The sequence below is a fragment of the Electrona antarctica genome, assembly GCF_951216825.1.
Source record: "Electrona antarctica genome assembly, chromosome: 17".
NCBI classification, from domain to species: Eukaryota; Metazoa; Chordata; class Actinopteri; order Myctophiformes; family Myctophidae; genus Electrona; species Electrona antarctica.
In genome coordinates this window covers 22690621-22708080 of record NC_136798.1, presented here as the reverse complement: position 1 = coordinate 22708080, position 17460 = coordinate 22690621, and the positions used below count along the sequence as shown (strand labels likewise).

The 17460-nt window shown below is 42.5% G+C and overlaps 1 protein-coding gene across 1 annotated transcript; it reads right to left on the bottom strand.

Moving 5' to 3' along the window:
* Positions 1–1247: 1247 nt before the first annotated feature.
* Positions 1248–17357, bottom strand: hadhaa (hydroxyacyl-CoA dehydrogenase trifunctional multienzyme complex subunit alpha a). The gene is made up of 21 exons (XM_079525563.1): positions 17206–17357; positions 16358–16399; positions 15595–15665; positions 15294–15427; positions 13855–13993; positions 12185–12304; positions 11200–11302; positions 10363–10485; positions 10154–10272; positions 9976–10032; positions 9176–9285; positions 8435–8569; positions 7311–7482; positions 6602–6688; positions 6236–6376; positions 5279–5347; positions 4631–4744; positions 4042–4123; positions 2979–3093; positions 2754–2899; positions 1248–2237 (listed from the first exon to the last, which is right to left on the bottom strand). The coding sequence occupies exons 1-21, from the start codon at positions 17270–17272 to the stop codon at positions 2092–2094; spliced, it is 2292 nt and encodes a 763-aa protein (XP_079381689.1). The 5' UTR covers positions 17273–17357; the 3' UTR covers positions 1248–2091.
* Between the last annotated feature and the right edge of the window lie 103 nt (positions 17358–17460).

Sequence of the window (17460 nt, the reverse complement as noted above, 5' to 3'; positions counted from 1 at the left end):
TTGTTCATTCTGATGAATGCCAGCAGGCTGAAACATCAATGAATGAAACAGAACTTCATACGGAGCCAGTGTGACACCTTTTACTTCTTTTTAAAGTTTGTTCCCAGTAGACTGCACCTCACTCTCCACAGCCATTGGTGTGCGTTACCTTTTCTACCTACAGGGTTTCACAAGACCATCACTAGATGCATAGATGTGTTGAAAGAGTGCAGTGACTGCTGTAACCCCTGACCATAACAAACTACTTGGTATCTATAATTTTCTACTGCCACACAAAGTGAATTCTTAGAATGTACTGCAGGGTCACTCATTCAGATTGTCTCGATTCAGACAAAGGATAATGTTTGGCAGGAGAACCTGCCATTGGACTCGTTTCTTCCAGCATCAGTTACATTTTGAGATAACTGCTAAATTGCTGCAGTTGGACATACTGTAAAATAAGGTGAAATATGTGAAACTGATACTGTGTGTGTCATCTGCCCTGAATTGTTGTGCTGTTCGCTTGATACATTTTTCTCTATTGTTCCCCCTCAAGGTTGTCATTGAATCTCTGAGCTAATACAATAGGGTGAAACAATCTTGGCACACATGAATCCCATCTAAATTGAACCTAGCTGAGGGGTAGCTAACATTTGATTTACACCAGTACAAGACTCCATGCAGACAAAATGTACCTTTATGGCTGCCAGGAGAAGTTGAAATTGTGAGTATTCAATTTACCATTTTATCCAAGCCACTATTTGGAGCATTTTGCAGCTTTTCAACAAGAGTGGGAGTCTGTTCTATGAATTCTATTTCTAAGTCTAACTTTAATAGAGTTTCAAACCATGCCACCACACGGTTAGTGATCTTTTAACCAGGAACTGTAGCCTAAAAATGCTGATCTAGAAGCAGGCTTACCCAATTAGCCAGATAACTGTGAATCACAATTCTGCGTAATCTCTGTTTTGAATAATTTGTCTCGAGTCAGATTAGCCATTGGTTCTTGTTGATGTCTTCTAGCCAAACCGACTGATGATCTCTCGTTATGAACTTGAAGAATAACTTAATCATAGGAAGTTAGTCATCAGGAAAACCGGGTGATTCAGGACACTTGACCTTTGTGGCATCTCCCTCCTGGACGTTGTTCTAAATCCACATTGTACTGATCTACTCTGACGCTGTAACCATGACGGACCTTGCAACAAGAGGAACCAAGATGATAAATGAATTAAAAAGAAATAGAAACTTAATGACCTCTGGAAGAATTAACCGTTTCCCTCGTGTATTTTAATTATTTTTGTTGATGGCGGTGAACATGTATATGGCCGGACAGACACTGTCCAGCAATGCTTTCAATGCTTATCGCATTGAAAGACACAATTACAAAATAAGCAGCAGACTAGATACAGTTATCAGAGATGTATTGGAGTGCAAAGGCCAGACTCCCTTGAGTAGGCCTAACACAGACAAGTCAAACACAGTTTATCACATGGACACATTATCTACGCATGTTGCCATACACATTAGTCCATCTCGTCACATTTGTCCAGTTTTTCCTAAGACGTTTTGTTAACTCAGGGATGAAGTACTGGGATAAGGCATAGCTCTGCATTTTCCAACCACAAATAATTATTTAACAATCCAAATAATCTAAAAAAAATATCCATTATCTATTAATCAGTTGTTGTAGTTGGATATGTTAAAAAATACTTGGGAATCTACATTGTATCACACTGTAGTAGATTGGCTATTTTGCAGCGCTATAGCAGTTACCATCAGCCATTTGAAAATCAGCAGTATTATCACAGCAGCATTCATGTAAATTCAGTTCCACGCAATAAATGCTAGTTTGCAATTCTGTAAAACCCTGCTATATTTCTGCATAGTCAAATGGGAAAGATGCTGTATGTCTGTTTGCCTGGCCCTAGACAAGAGTGGAATCACAATTTTGCTTTGCTGCTTGCAACAACATTGGAAATTGCATCATTTTAAAGCAGCTGCAAAGTCATTTTGGGCTGGCATAGTCGCACATAAAAAGCCCAGTTCTATCATGACGGTGGGTCTTCAACACGGTCTCTCTGTGCACTTTGAAAGAGGTTTGCGGTGGGGTTACACGTGGAACTTCTTGCTGGGATCTTTGGCATGGTCCAGCAGCAGCTGACAGGGGGTGAACTGATTCCCATACACATCCTCAAAGCGCCTCATGATGCCCACCAGACGCTCTGCTCCGATGGAGTCCACAAACCTGAAGGGACCTGGTGGACATTTGGTGACAGAATAATAGGATTATAGCGACATCAATCATTTGATTTGATTTGTTTTATGTACCCGTTGAACCATCCCTCATATTTAGCTTAATATTTAGCATAATTGGTTCCAAAATTGAGTACCACAGACGAAAAACAGTCTAAGTCCAAATTTCAGACTGACCCCTCCACGAAAAGGCCTTGTTGTCCTGAACCCTTATCTATCATTTATATATTATGGATCAATAGTGTGGACTTAGACTGTTATTCGTCTGTGGTACTCAATTGTCTTTGTAGATAAGAGTAGATAACACAAGATAAAGCAGTGACAGCAGCAAGGATGGAACACAGGAGAGGCACGGGTAATGAAAAAGCCTAACCTAAGAGAAACCTTTTACTTATAATTAAAATAATTAATATCCCCTTCCATTGAGTCATCATGAGTTCCAATTACCAATCATGTTTCTGGATATGAGTCAATACTAATCACTGAAAAATAACATCTGTCGTGTGTGTGTGTCTTACCGCCCAGGCATGGAGGAAAGCCCAGTCCAAACACTGCTCCAATGTCTCCCTCCAAAGGGTTTCCCAGAATGCCCTCCTGCAGACACAGCACGGCTTCGTTCACAAAACGAGACACCAGCCGGTACTGAATGTCTGAGTCACTGGACCTGCAACACACACACACACACACAATGAGCAAGTGTCCGCAGGAGAGCAGTAAGGTTGAGTAGAGTTTGTTTTTCTTACACGGTGGGTGGAGCTGGTAGTTGAAACTTCTTCAGGATCTCTTCAGCCTCAGGATTCACTGTCTTGTCTTTCTTTCCCTTGCCGTAAATGTAGCAGCCCTTGCCAGATTTACGACCTGCGCGAAACACAACAAAACACGTTCATTGAGTATTGGGAACTTACCTTCATACTGGTGGTCATTGTTCCATACATATATTTAACATATGTATGTATGTATGTTTTATTCTTTAGAACAAATCCAGTGTGGCAGGATGGTGTCTCTCGGTCTCTCACCCAGTTGTCGTGCTATGTGATTTGAGGCAGCCTCTGCCTACAGTATGTAAATTGTGCAGCCTTTTATGGCAATAACCAACAAATGTTGGTTATTGCCATTCCAGATAGGGCTAGATAGTGCAGAGTGGATGGGATTATGGGATGTATGGGGCAGGTCATCCAAGCATGGATTAATTGTGTGAAACTTTTAATCTAAATAATTTCACAAATTAAGTAACTCAGTTATTTTGACAGCCCTAATAACCAGTGGTGGAAACTTAAAGTAACATTTTACTTAAGTACTGTACTTAAGTAAAGTACAAATACCTCAACATTTTACTTGAGTATATATACTTTTACTTCTACTCCACTACATCTGCTCTACTCCACTACAGGCAAATATAGTACTTTTACTCCACTACATTTATTTGAAAACTTTACTTTGATTACGTTACTTTGATTATTATTAGGCTACAAAACATGCATTAAACACTTCAGCTCTATATACATTTCGGCCATTTGAAAATAGCAGATCTACAAGCTCACAATTGTGAGCTTGTAGATCTGCTATTTTGAAATGGGACAGTCTGCATGATAAGTACGTATACTTTTGGTACTTTAATTACATTTTGATAGTACTTTTATACTTTTACTCAAGTAAAGTTTGAATTATTTTACTTGTAACAGAGTATTTCTATACATTGCAGTATTGTTTTAAGTATAAAAAAAAGTGAGTACTTTTTACACCACTGATAACACCGCTCTGTACACAAGCTATAAATAAAGGGGGACTTCTTCAGAGTAGATTTACCTTTGAAGCCTTTCTGCACCATAATCTGAAGAGCCTCAACGTTCCCTCCTCCAAGACGAGAGCCGAAAGCCTTTCCCAGATCCTACAAACACACAATGTGATCAGCGTTCAAGAGGACAAAATTAATGGATTGTGTCATATTTCACTTTACATTTCCACTGCAATTTAAAAAAAAAGCAGGTAGTATAATTTGCTGGATTTGCTGGGGTTGGATGGTGCCTGTGCTTTCGAAAAGATTGTGAAAAAAGCAGATCTACAAGCTTGTCGAGGTTGTCGGCTATTTTCACTATTCGTAGTAGACTACGACATAGTATATTTTACTTAAATGTAAAGAAAATGGGTAGGCTTGCAAACATACATATATTTGGACAATACCAGCTTTAGGTACAGTAAAAGTTTCTTTTGTAACACCAAACAGAATTAAGTACTATAGAGACATTTTTTTTGGTACAACACGGACAACATATTTGTCTGCAATGGATGACTGTGTTGCTCGCCGGAAAATACCCTGTTTTCCGCTTATAACCAATTATTTCTGACGAGCATGAACAGCACTGTTGTGAGACAAATAATTAATTAGTTCAGTTACCTCTGCCACGTGTGCACCCACGTCAATACCAACTTCATCCACCAGGGTTACTGCGCCAACGGGGAAGCCGAAGCCCGTTGTCAGGGCGTCCAGCTTTTTAAAGCCCACCCCTTCCTATAACGCCAAACCAAAAGCTTGTATTAACATCTCTGCATTTGTCTGCTTTTGTAATATGGAATAGTTTCCAGCTGTTACATGGTTAAGAGGGGAGACTGCCGAGAGAAGGTTAAACATGCTCTCCTAGTTACATTGAAATTGAAATGGAAGAATTTACAATTTAGGCATTTCTCTTAATCCAGAGTGATTTACAGTAAGGAAGAACAACACATGGTAATACATTAAATTAATATAGTCAGTCAGAAATAGTCATCAAGCATCATAAGAATCATATCTGTCTAACAGTAGATTATCTGTACATCTGCATAAAATGCTGAATTAAAATGTTAAATTACAAGTTTATCCTTTGCATACACCTGTAAGATCGCCGGGGCTAGTGCAAGTGCTACGGCAAGTACTGCAATGTGGAACAATGTTGCTGCTAAAATTTCAATTATGACTTTTGTGTCAAAGATCCTCCAAACCAGACTTGAGCATTCATTTATGGCATATAGTTCAGACGGCATTAAAGGCAGGTGGATGAGGGCTAACCTGGAGCGCACGGACAGCTTCTGCCAACATTGGACCCAGACAGCGAGTGGTGTAGAAGCCAGGGCCATCCTAGGGAAATGCACATGTACAGAAAATAAAGTGAGAAAGTGAGCAATGGAGGGACTGGGGTGGGGTGGGGCGGCGCTTGGTCACAGAGAGAAAGAGAAAAAGTGGCAGATTCATACATGGATTATGATTATAGGGAGCGAACACACCAAATTCACAGTTCAATTCATTATTCTAACTTTAGAGTCAGTGTACAAAAGGAACCATGGATGTCTTTTTTATGCTAACTCTGGAGGAGTTTACTGTGTAGTGGGGTCCTCTCAGAGTTTACTGTGTAGTGGGGGTCCTCTCAGAGTTTACTGTGTAGTGGGGGTCCTCTCAGAGTTTACTGTGTAGTGGGGGTCCTCTCAGAGTTTACTGTGTAGTGGGGTCCTCAGAGTTTACTGTGTAGTGGGGGTCCTCTCAGAGTTTACTGTGTAGTGGGGTCCTCAGAGTTTACTGTGTAGTGGGGTCCTCTCAGAGTTTACTGTGTAGTGGGGGTCCTCTCAGAGTTTACTGTGTAGTGGGGTCCTCTCTGGAGGAGTTTACTGTGTAGTGGGGGTCCTCTCAGAGTTTACTGTAGTTTACTGTGTAGTGGGGGTCCTCTCAGAGTTTACTGTGTAGTGGGGGTCCTCTCAGAGTTTACTGTGTAGTGGGGGTCCTCTCAGAGTTTACTGTGTACTGGGGGTCCTCTCAGAGTTTACTGTGTAGTGGGGGTCCTCTCAGAGTTTACTGTGTAGTGGGGGTCCTCTCAGAGTTTACTGTGTAGTGGGGTCCTCTACTATGTAGTGGGGGTCCTCTCTGGAGGAGTTTACTGTGTAGTGGGGGTCCTCTACTATGTAGTGGGGGTCCTCTCTGGAGGAGTTTACTGTGTAGTTGGGGTCCTCTACTATATAGTGGGGGTCCTCTCACCCGGACCACGATGATGATCTTGCCCTGTCGGAGGCCCACGCTGACAGCCGAGGCTATGGTGTCTTTAGACGTCTTGTCAGTGGTGATGATCTCCAGCAACTGCATCTTGTCCACCGGGGAGAAGTAGTGCATGCCGATCACCTGCGCACAAAAAACAGAAGAAAACTTCAATAGCTCCTTACTTATTTAGCTTCATAAATGCTTAAATACACCGCTGACTGCCGTGACATAAATTCTGAGATTGAGAGTGACCCCCCCCCCATCCACCCCGCGGCTCCTCAGGGATAGTGCCGGCTCCCGCTCCAAAACCGCTCAGCTTTGAAGTGGGCTGTTAGCCAAAGAGCGCGTGTGCGGATTATAGCTGACCTTCTCGGGCCGTTTGCTGGCGGCAGCGATGTCTTTGATGGGCAGAGACGAGGTGTTGGAGGCAAACACACAGTGGTCCGGGATCATCTGAGAACACAGTGAGCGTCAGAGTCAGATGGGAGGGAATAGGGATCATCTGACAACAAAAGAGCCACAGAAAATAATATGTCTTATATCGACATTTAATGACCACACCCACAGTATTGTTTTTATGAACTTGCAAGAGACAACAGATGACGCCACATGACCTAGTGTCACCTTCCCATGTGAAATCAGGCTGCTTTGTTTGGATTTGGTCTTTATAGATCAGATTTAAATATTAGGGAACCTCTCCGATACCAATACCTTATTTAAGCCTGTTGTTCACTGTGTTTTCCCTTTTTTTCTAACCGTGTATAAGGTGATTTATTTTCTTGCATAGAAGTGTATATTTGTATGTCTTTAAATGTTCTGATGAATTGAAAACGGAGGACCCTTATGTAAACAAGTATTTTTCTGGTTTTATCCTTGTAGCAGTTTTTGTATTGACCTGTACTTTCCTTAAACTGTACCCATTCTGCAAACTGTTAATAACATTTTCAATCAATCAAAGGTTTGTCTGCACTGCAGTCACACCCACAGCTGGATAACTTTAACTTTAGATTTCACATATCAGTAGCTGTAGATCTCCAATTGTCTGGCTAGGTGAGACTGAAAGAATAAGACTTACCGCTTCCACCTCTTTGAGTACTTTGTGTTTGATGTTGATGTCCTCGAACACGGCCTCGATGACCATGTCAGTCGTCTTGAAGCCGGTGTAGTCCAGCTGCGCCGACAGGTTGGACAGGATGCCGTCACGCTCAAATGACGTCAAGGACTTCTTTTTCACCTTGTCATTAAGGCTGAGGACACACGCGTGTTGAAAAGGGAAATAAAACCTTGTTAAAAGTTTATCAAGTTATGGACATGCATTAGCACTTTATAGCCACACTGAGTACAGTGATATAATGGTGACCTCTAGTGCAAAAGGTATGCTATTGCAGGCATTTCCTCAATAGAATAAATAGATTCCTTAATCCTGGCATTGTTGGAGATTATAATTATTACTAATATTATTTAAATTATAGTGTTTACATAATTAATTAATTGATTTTCAATGTTATCACACTTACCCCAAATTCTATCTCTGAGTTTTAGGAACACATTAAAAACAAATCGAAATGGATTTGCTCAAAAACAGCGAGTGTGCCTCAAGGCCTGGCTGTCCGCACGCCTGTCTTTTGAAGTGATTTAAAAAGTCACGCATTTGTTGTAAAACGTTGCCCACACGCAGGATGTTGCGTTCATTATGCTAGTCTCTACACTTTTCACATGGTAAATAAACAAAATACTGTAAGACACAATATAGTATTTTAAACCTTGATGAAATCTTATTTTATTGTAAAAATATGAAATGCAACGTAGTATTGTGCATGGCATCGCTACACATGATGGACAAGCTTGGCAGTGGTTTTAAACCAGTGGTCCGGGGACCACCAGTGGTCCTTAAAGGGATTCCAGGTGGTCCCCAGCTAAATAATGAGTTGGCAATGGTAACCAAATGGACCTTTGAGAGCGTAAAATGAAACCAAATGGCTGTCGTGAACAAAATCTTATCCAACGACAACAAAATATAAAGTTTGGGATCTGAGAGGGGGGCTCTAAATCTCATCAAATGGTGGTCCGTAGCTCAAATGGACAATATTAATGGGCCTTGATATGAAAAGGGTTGAAAACCACTCCCTTAGCAAAGTCATGTGTTTTGTTCTATTCAACTAGTGTGTGTGTGTGTGTGCAACTGTGCATGTGATTTACCCTTTGTAGACCTGTTGTTCTCCCCTGCTGGCTCCATCCTCTGTGGTGTCCTTCAGAATGGTGCTCAGACCCTTGTCCACTGACACCTGAGCTACACCTGCTCCCATCAGCCCTGCACCCAGGATCGCCAGCCTCCTAAAAACACACAGTACAATATCAGTGTTACAACACGGACACAAGCACAATGGCACAGAACAATAACATAACAATAATCGTGTTCGGTTTAAGACAGATCTCATGGAGAAAATGAAGTATTTGCCACTTTTTAACTAAGCACACCCGGTCTCACCCAAACACGGTTGAAATAACACAGATTGGATTCCGTACACACACTACCAAAAAAAACCCAAATCTGTACATATTACACTGAAATCCTCCCCATTAAACGCGAGCGAAGTTGAGCAACGAGACCCACCACCGAGCGAGCTAAAGCGAGAGAGTTACCGTGGCGAACGTTGCAAAGTTCAATTGAGCCAACTCGGCCCTGTCCGAGTTGCAACCCGATGGGCACGGGATCGTAAATGTTGTGGGGAGCGCATTTGCACCAAATGAGATAATGGGGTGAAAGCCACGCCTCTATCGCGCTCAAAACAGTAGTAGTGTAATATGTACGGATTTTGGGGTTCTAGTAGGGTATGTATGGAATTGCCAATCCGTGTTATTTCACCGTGTTTGGGTGAGATCTGGCTCTTGGTGTACTGTGGAAACTAGTGAACCAGTCACCCTGGCCATTGGACTTACTTCACTTCCCTGACTGGCTTTCCGTAGTGGTTCTTCTTACAGGACACCTGACCCTGGTACAGACCAATCAGAGCCCTGGATTCGGACGTCATCGCCAGCTTCCCAAAATTCTGAGGAAGAAGAGAAAGAGTTTGGTATGGCCAAGGAGGAAGTAAATCCCTGAATACCTTTCACATTGTGAACATAATCCTTTGGTGTGAATACTTTTCACATTTACAGTACAGCAGTAAAAGGTTGGCGTCTACCCAAGAATGCTATGATGTCACATGGGAGGACCTCGTCAGAAACGTGGACCTCCACGGGGGGCCTCCCACAGGTCACGGACAAAGTCGAGGAGGGAAGAATGAGGCTGGCTGGGCACCATGTCCGGCACCCGGAACTGATGGCAAGCGAACTGACATTGTGGGAGCCAACCCAGGGCACAGCCAAGAGGGAAAGGCTGGCGTGCCACCTACATAAAACACATTGCGACGTGACAGCGGAGCTAGCTACACTGCAGAGCTCTGGACCCTGGTGGACAAGGTCAGTGAGAGAAGGAGGGAGTGGAGGGCGGTCATCTGGGAGTACCGAGTTGGTGTCGGCTACTCTGGAAACTCACAATACATCACATATTGTAACATTTAGTTCCAACCTCATATTCTCATTGGTGCCAAATTGGCACTGGTGTGCTTGTATCTACAGCAAAATGTCAATATGACAATCCGGTTTATTGTTGTGCTACATTGACTTTTGAGTGTTTTGATACTAAATTGACATTGTTTGAATGTATGTGAAGTGTTTTGGTGTGTGGGCCAACTCACCTGAGCTTCAGCCAGGTAGCCCGCCTCTGGTCCCTTCTCCATGCCAGCCTGGACACTCTGTGTATCCAACAGAAGCAAAGAAACAGAGAATTCAATTCCAAGTTACGTTAGCAACAGCTTGCATTATAGAATAGCCATGCATCTGTCTGTAGGAATACGTATGTATGATGTTTCAGACCTCTATGATTTTAACAGGAGCAGGGTACAGCCCTTTGGTCTGTTTCTGGACCTTCTCATTCACCGTCTTGTAGATCTTGTTCCTCACTGGGCCCAGACCCATCACTGAGTCCTGAATCTCTACACACGCACACACATTTATTACACATTATATTGGAATCCACTGATATGAACATATTTAAACAATTTGTGGGATCTGAGATAACCGACTCTGCATGAAGCCTTTCTCCTTCGTCAATGAAACCGTCTTGTTGGCGATGCCTTTGGCCACGCCCACAGCCACCTCCTCCAGGTATTCAATGGTTCTCTCCTCTGCAGACTTCAGACCAGGGCCTAGTACACACACACACACACACACACACACACACACACACACACACACACACACACACACACACACACACACACACACACACACACACACACACACACACACACACACACACACACACACACACACACACACACACACACACACACACACACACACACACACACACACACACACACACACACACACACACACACACACACACACACACACACACACACACACACACACACACAGGAGAGGGAATTAATTTACGTACATACTCCAAATACATAACTCCGAGAGCGCTAAAAATGGGAAGAACTTATAACTTTCACAGATTCCCAGATGTCCCAGATGAAGCACAAATACAAAAATAAATACGAATCCTGTTTTTTGGAGGTTGCTTTGTTCTCTCTAGATCTACTGTAAATATAACTCAATGTTCCGTTACTAAGCTTCTTGGTTTCTGAAATATGTGAACATAATATAAGCATAGTAGTTTCTGTACAACACTGCCAAGTTATGTATGCGAGTCTACAAGCGCTAAAACTTGTGGCATGTTGTGAGCTTGTAGATATACCATTTTTGGCGTGCGACACCCACACGCAACCAAATGTAACTCAGGCTAAAGACTATGTGAATGCAAAGGTAAATGTACAATATGAAATGGTGATAAAGCTGGGGTATGGGACATGCTGACAAAAGACTACCAAGCATGGCCATGCACGCCTTACCTAGAGGGTCCACAAGCTGGTGCACAAGACCCATTTTCTTTGCCTTGTCAGCCCTGATGTTTCTGCCTGTCAGCATCATGTCAAACGCTGCAGGAAGACCCACCTACACATACACACATAGAAACATTTCCTTAATTGTGATGTTGGTGCAGTGCAATAGCAGGACATACAGACGTACTGTACACAGTACAGGAACCACACAAGCTCACAGTCATTTAGGACCATACCGGCATTAATACATGTTATTGTCTATTCACAGCTTTGGCCATGTATCAAATAATATGAACATAGACCATTTTCCCGTTAATGGCTTTATTTCTTTATACTTTATTGTTCGATTACCTATCTCTAGCCTTGCATAGCCAGTTCCAAAGAATTGAAAACCTTTAATCCCTATTATTATTACCGTTATTGTTAGGGATATTATATCTGAGTTGATGCTAGTGAGTAGTGACCATTGGGTCACTTCCCATCTGTGATCATTTACTTTTTTGATTGATTGAATATTTTATTAGACAGCAATGCAAACAGCACAAGTACAGTCAAACACTTGTAAACATGTCTAAATGGATCAAAGAAAAAAGTCCAGTGTACTTGTTTCTATTGATGTCCTTAGCAAACATTATGTCAATAAGAAATATAAGTCAGATGAGAACAGCCACTAAAACCAATCATATCACTGTCCTAATAGGAAGGACCACCCTAACATCTCTGCATTGGTTCTGCAATGCGGTTAGCTGCATACTCATAACAGTCCAATGACACCATTCATTTAGCAATTCATGAAAAGCTGTGTTTTTGACTGATAGGTAAACAGGAGGTCTGTGGGGCAGTGGTGGGTGTGCATTTTGTACAGGACTGTAGCAGCAGCAGCAGCAAGCAGCCAGCAGCCTGTCTTCTATAGAGAAGGCTAGGGATGTGAAAAAGTTTTGTACTGGTACTGGTGGTTAAGTGGTCAAGAAGAATTTCTTAAGTGTCTGTGTACCATCTTAGGCAGTCTCTGTGTCCCTCCAGCTCCAGGCAGCAGTCCCAGCATGACCTCAGGTGTCCCCAGTATGGTCTTCCTGCTCTTGGTGGCCAGACGGTACTGACAGGCTATAGCAAACTACACATAAACACACTATCAGGACGGTACTGACAGGCTATAGCAAACTACACATAAACACACTATCAGGACGGTACTGACAGGCTATAGCAAACTACACATAAACACACTATCAGGACGGTACTGACAGGCTATAGCAAACTACACATAAACACACTATCAGGACGGTACTGACAGGCTATAGCAAACTACACATAAATACACTATCAGGACGGTACTGACAGGCTATAGCAAACTACACAAACACACTATCAGGACGGTACTGACAGGCTATAGCAAACTACACATAAACACACTATCAGGACGGTACTGACAGGCTATAGCAAACTACACATAAACACACTATCAGGACAGTACTGACAGGCTATAGCAAACTACACATAAATACACTATCAGGACGGTACTGACAGGCTATAGCAAACTACACAAACACACTATCAGGACGGTACTGACAGGCTATAGCAAACTACACATAAACACACTATCAGGACGGTACTGACAGGCTATAGCAAACTACACATAAACACACTATCAGGACGGTACTGACAGGCTATAGCAAACTACACATAAACACACTATCAGGACGGTACTGACAGGCTATAGCAAACTACACATAAACACACTATCAGGACGGTACTGACAGGCTATAGCAAACTACACATAAACACACTATCAGGACGGTACTGGCAGGCTATAGCAAACTACACATAAACACACTATCAGGACGGTACTGACAGGCTATAGCAAACTACACATAAACACACTATCAGGACGGTACTGACAGGCTATAGCAAACTACACATAAACACACTATCAGGACGGTACTGACAGGCTATAGCAAACTACACATAAACACACTATCAGGATGGTACTGACAGGCTATAGCAAACTACACATAAACACACTATCAGGACGGTACTGGCAGGCTATAGCAAACTACACATAAACACACTATCAGGACAGTACTGACAGGCTATAGCAAACTACACATAAACACACTATCAGGACGGTACTGGCAGGCTATAGCAAACTACACATAAACACACTATCAGGACAGTACTGACAGGCTATAGCAAACTACACATAAACACACTATCAGGACGGTACTGGCAGGCTATAGCAAACTACACATAAACACACTATCAGGACGGTACTGGCAGGCTATAGCAAACTACACATAAAAACACTATCAGGACAGTACTGACAGGCTATAGCAAACTACACATAAACACACTATCAGGACGGTACTGACAGGCTATAGCAAACTACACATAAACACACCATCAGGACGGTACTGACAGGCTAGAGAGCAAAAAAACAGCAAACTACACACAAACAATGAAAGGATGCAGGCCACACGGTGAAATCCTCAGTGTTCATTTAACACAGAGTGTACAAATTATATAAACAAATGGATCCATAATGGTCTTTTGGGTCCATTTGTAGTACACTCCCAGAGTTACAAATGGATACATGGTCAATATCCACTATTCGGACCTGGGCCTCCGTCTTCCACACATACACACAAACATGCACAAACACATACGTACCTCCAGGCCTCCACCCAGGCAGGAGCCGTTGATGGCAGCAACAATGGGGATGGGAGACTTCTCAATCCTCTCAAACATCTTCTGGCCTTCTCTGGACAGACTGGTGACCTCTTCGCTGCTCTTACAAGCTTGGATCATACTGAGGAAAAGAAAAAGAAAAAAAACGTTTCTTAGATGCATAGTGGCTTTGCAGGATATGCACGGCTTGAAATACGGGAGCAACAGTTAACCCATTTAGGACTGAGGCCAATTCTAAAAACGCCTTCTAAATCCAAAATGTATGACATCAGGTACCTCTAACCCTACATCGGGTATCTCTAACCCAGGGGTTCTCAACCCGTGGGTCGCGACCCCTCGGGGGGTCGCCAAAATATTTTAGGGGGTCCCCAAATTATTTTCAAAAAATAAAAATTAAAAAAGTTTTTTTTTTTTAATTTATTTTCACGATTTTTCAAAAATAGCAGACCTACAAGCTCGTAGCGCGCCACTCGGTGGCGCGCTATGAGCTTGTAGATCTGCTATTTTTCAATAGCTAAATTATAACAATGCTTAAAACACCAAAAGGGGTTCCCGCCCAAAATGGTTTAAGGTTATTGTAGCAGTCAATTTATATTGGGGGTCGGGAGGGGGTCGGGGCGGGGGTCCCGAGACGTTGCAAAAGCATTTTCGGGGGTCCCCGGCCAAAAACGTTGAGAACCCCTGCTCTAACCCTACATCGGGTATCTCTAACCTAACCCTAACCCAGATAGACAGACGGACAGACCGACATGTCTGTATTTTCAGTTCTGGACAACCGCCGGTCAGACCAAACTTCCATTTGGTGCAACACACCCTTGTGTCCTCTGCGATAAGTTTGAAGTAGATACTTGGGAGGGGATTTTGTGCATTTATAGAAAGATTTAACAAAATAGCAAAAGTACCTGATCTACAAGATCGGCTATTTTCGCACAACACTGTTGTACAATAAAATAGGAATTGAATGGTTTATCAGAATAATACATTTAATTTAATATTAAAAAGCAATTCGAAATGTTCCACATCGACACTTAATATATTAAAAAATAAACATTTTCAAAAACAAAACACAGTTTGAGATGATTATTTGTTTATTCAATTTCTAAGAAAATAATGTATAGTTGCAGCCCCAATATGAACTTTTTTAAATTCAACTAACAACAGTGGTTCACAAAATTCCCCAGCAGACAGTATATTTTCTTAGCTGCCAAAATATTTTCTTTTTAAAGACTGAATGATTGAAAAATGTAATACTGGTTAGCTGCCTGCCAAAGAAGTGACAACGTAGCCAATATTTACTGTCATTCATGTGTGTGCGCGAGTGTCGATTTCAGTCTGTGCTGGAAATCTGTGCTGTGCGTGTGTTTGCGTGTGCGCACGTGTGTGTGTGCGTGCATGTGTCACGTGTGGCCTAGTGAACCTACTTGATGTCTGCCCCAGCGATGAAGCAGCCAGGCTTGGTGGAGATGAGAACAGCACTTTTCACCGCTGCGTTGGACCACACCTCTCCCATCACCTCGGTCAGTTCAGCCTGCATCTGTACTGACAGGGTGTTCACCTACACAAACACAGTGTGTGTGTACATGCACACTTTGAGTAATCATGTTGAATCCGTCAGTCAGCGAGATACTGAAGCAGACAGGTAGACAAAAGACTGTCACTCACAAACACAGTCTCCATCGAATGCACACACACACACACACACACAGTCTGTGACAGACCCACCTTGGATGTCGGGTCGTTGAGTCGTACAACTGCCACATCACCCTTGAGCTCGTAGCTGACATGTGTACGAGCTTTACGGAGAGAATATTGTCATAAAAACAGGAGAGGCAGACAGAGAGACAGACATAAAAGGTATTAGAATACATTACAGTATAGCAGAGGAGCTGAACCCACAATGACATACTGCAAGCAAGCGACCCCATGTAGTGATGCATTACAGTGTTTAGCTTATGTTAACTTTTTGAGTGGTGCAACCACTCCTATACGGAGCTTTGTGTCTCTGGCTGGCTGTGTCCCTGGGTCCGAGCACAAAAATAGCGTTTGGTTGGTTGGTTGGTTTTCAATTTTCATCACCAATTGTCACTGTTGTGCAGCCTCACTCACACACACATACACACACACACACACACCCACGCCCCCTGGGCGCGTTCCTAGGGGTCTGGATGTTCCGGGGACCCCCCGGGGACCCCCACAAAGTAAGTGTCATTTCTCGACCGTTTCCGACGCGGGCGGCTCCGTGTGGGGGTCCCCACACGGAGTTGCACCACTCACTGATTTTATTCCATACCCAACATCCAGACCGGGTAGAACTCCAGCTGATTAACATCATCATAAAAGGTCATTCAATAATTGAATCCTATAATACTTATTTGACCAGGGTCTATCGTTGACCCCTCACCCTCTATAAAAAATAATCAGTTATTTTTGGCGATTACATGGCCAGAATATAGATGCTAGGGTTCAAATGGTTAAAAGGGATTACCTGCCAATGTGGAAGACACAGAGAAGTTTCGGCTTGCATGACCTGTAATACACAATTAGCATTCGAGTGTTACGCCCCTCCCTCAGTCACAAGCACATAATGGACCAGATTAGATAGCTTACAGTCAAAGCAAAGACAACCCTTCCTTGAAGTACTTGACCTGGTCAACACAAACAATGCTGTTTAATACCAGACATACTGTACATAATGTTGAACACCGGCCAGTACTGTGTGTGTTTGTGTGTGGTGTAGCAGAGGTCACCCCATCATGTTACCATGACCTTGTTCAACTGGCTTGCTTTGTCTAATATTGGCACATGGCACATGCCATCTGATATTGGCACGATGGCATACAATGCATTATGTTTCACAGAGCTTAAAACATGTAGTATGGTAACTTTAACATTAACGAGCCGTTTTCCTTCACCAATCCAACCTTGATATGCTTAAAGTGGGTACAATATGATGTCCAGAAAACCAATACAATACAATAAATAATAAAATACAATTCATTAAATGTATTTATTAATATTTAAAAATAAGAAATACAAATAAAATAAAAAATAAAATCTGAAACCTCTTTTTCTAAGTCCTAACCAACCATAGATTTAAAAATAAGGTCCTAGCATTTTAAGTGAAGTCAGGTGAAGTTTATAATTTTCCAAACTCAATGACGCCACCTAGTGACCTCTTTTAGTTCCTTCTGCCTTGATCTGGGTGAAAGTTCACGTTGGACTCATGAATGGAACGAATAGTTCCTGAGAACTGCCGAGTAATAATACAACTTAATTGAAATGTATTCCAATCAAATGAAAACAGGACAAACACACATCACACACACACCCTACCTGTTAAGACGGAGTATTTGCTAGTTGCAAATCTAGACAGAACGCCGGCTGCACGTACTCCTGACATTCTCAACACACACAACTCTAAAACCAACTACGACACGACTCCTGACAGCTGGGGGCGCGATAGTATGCATGTCGCCCTGGATATACGGACCCGAAAAGAACTGCCGTAATACTGCCGCAACGAATATTTTTATTTATAGTTTGCTTTAATTCATTTCGAATGAAATAAAATTAAAATCACATTAACGA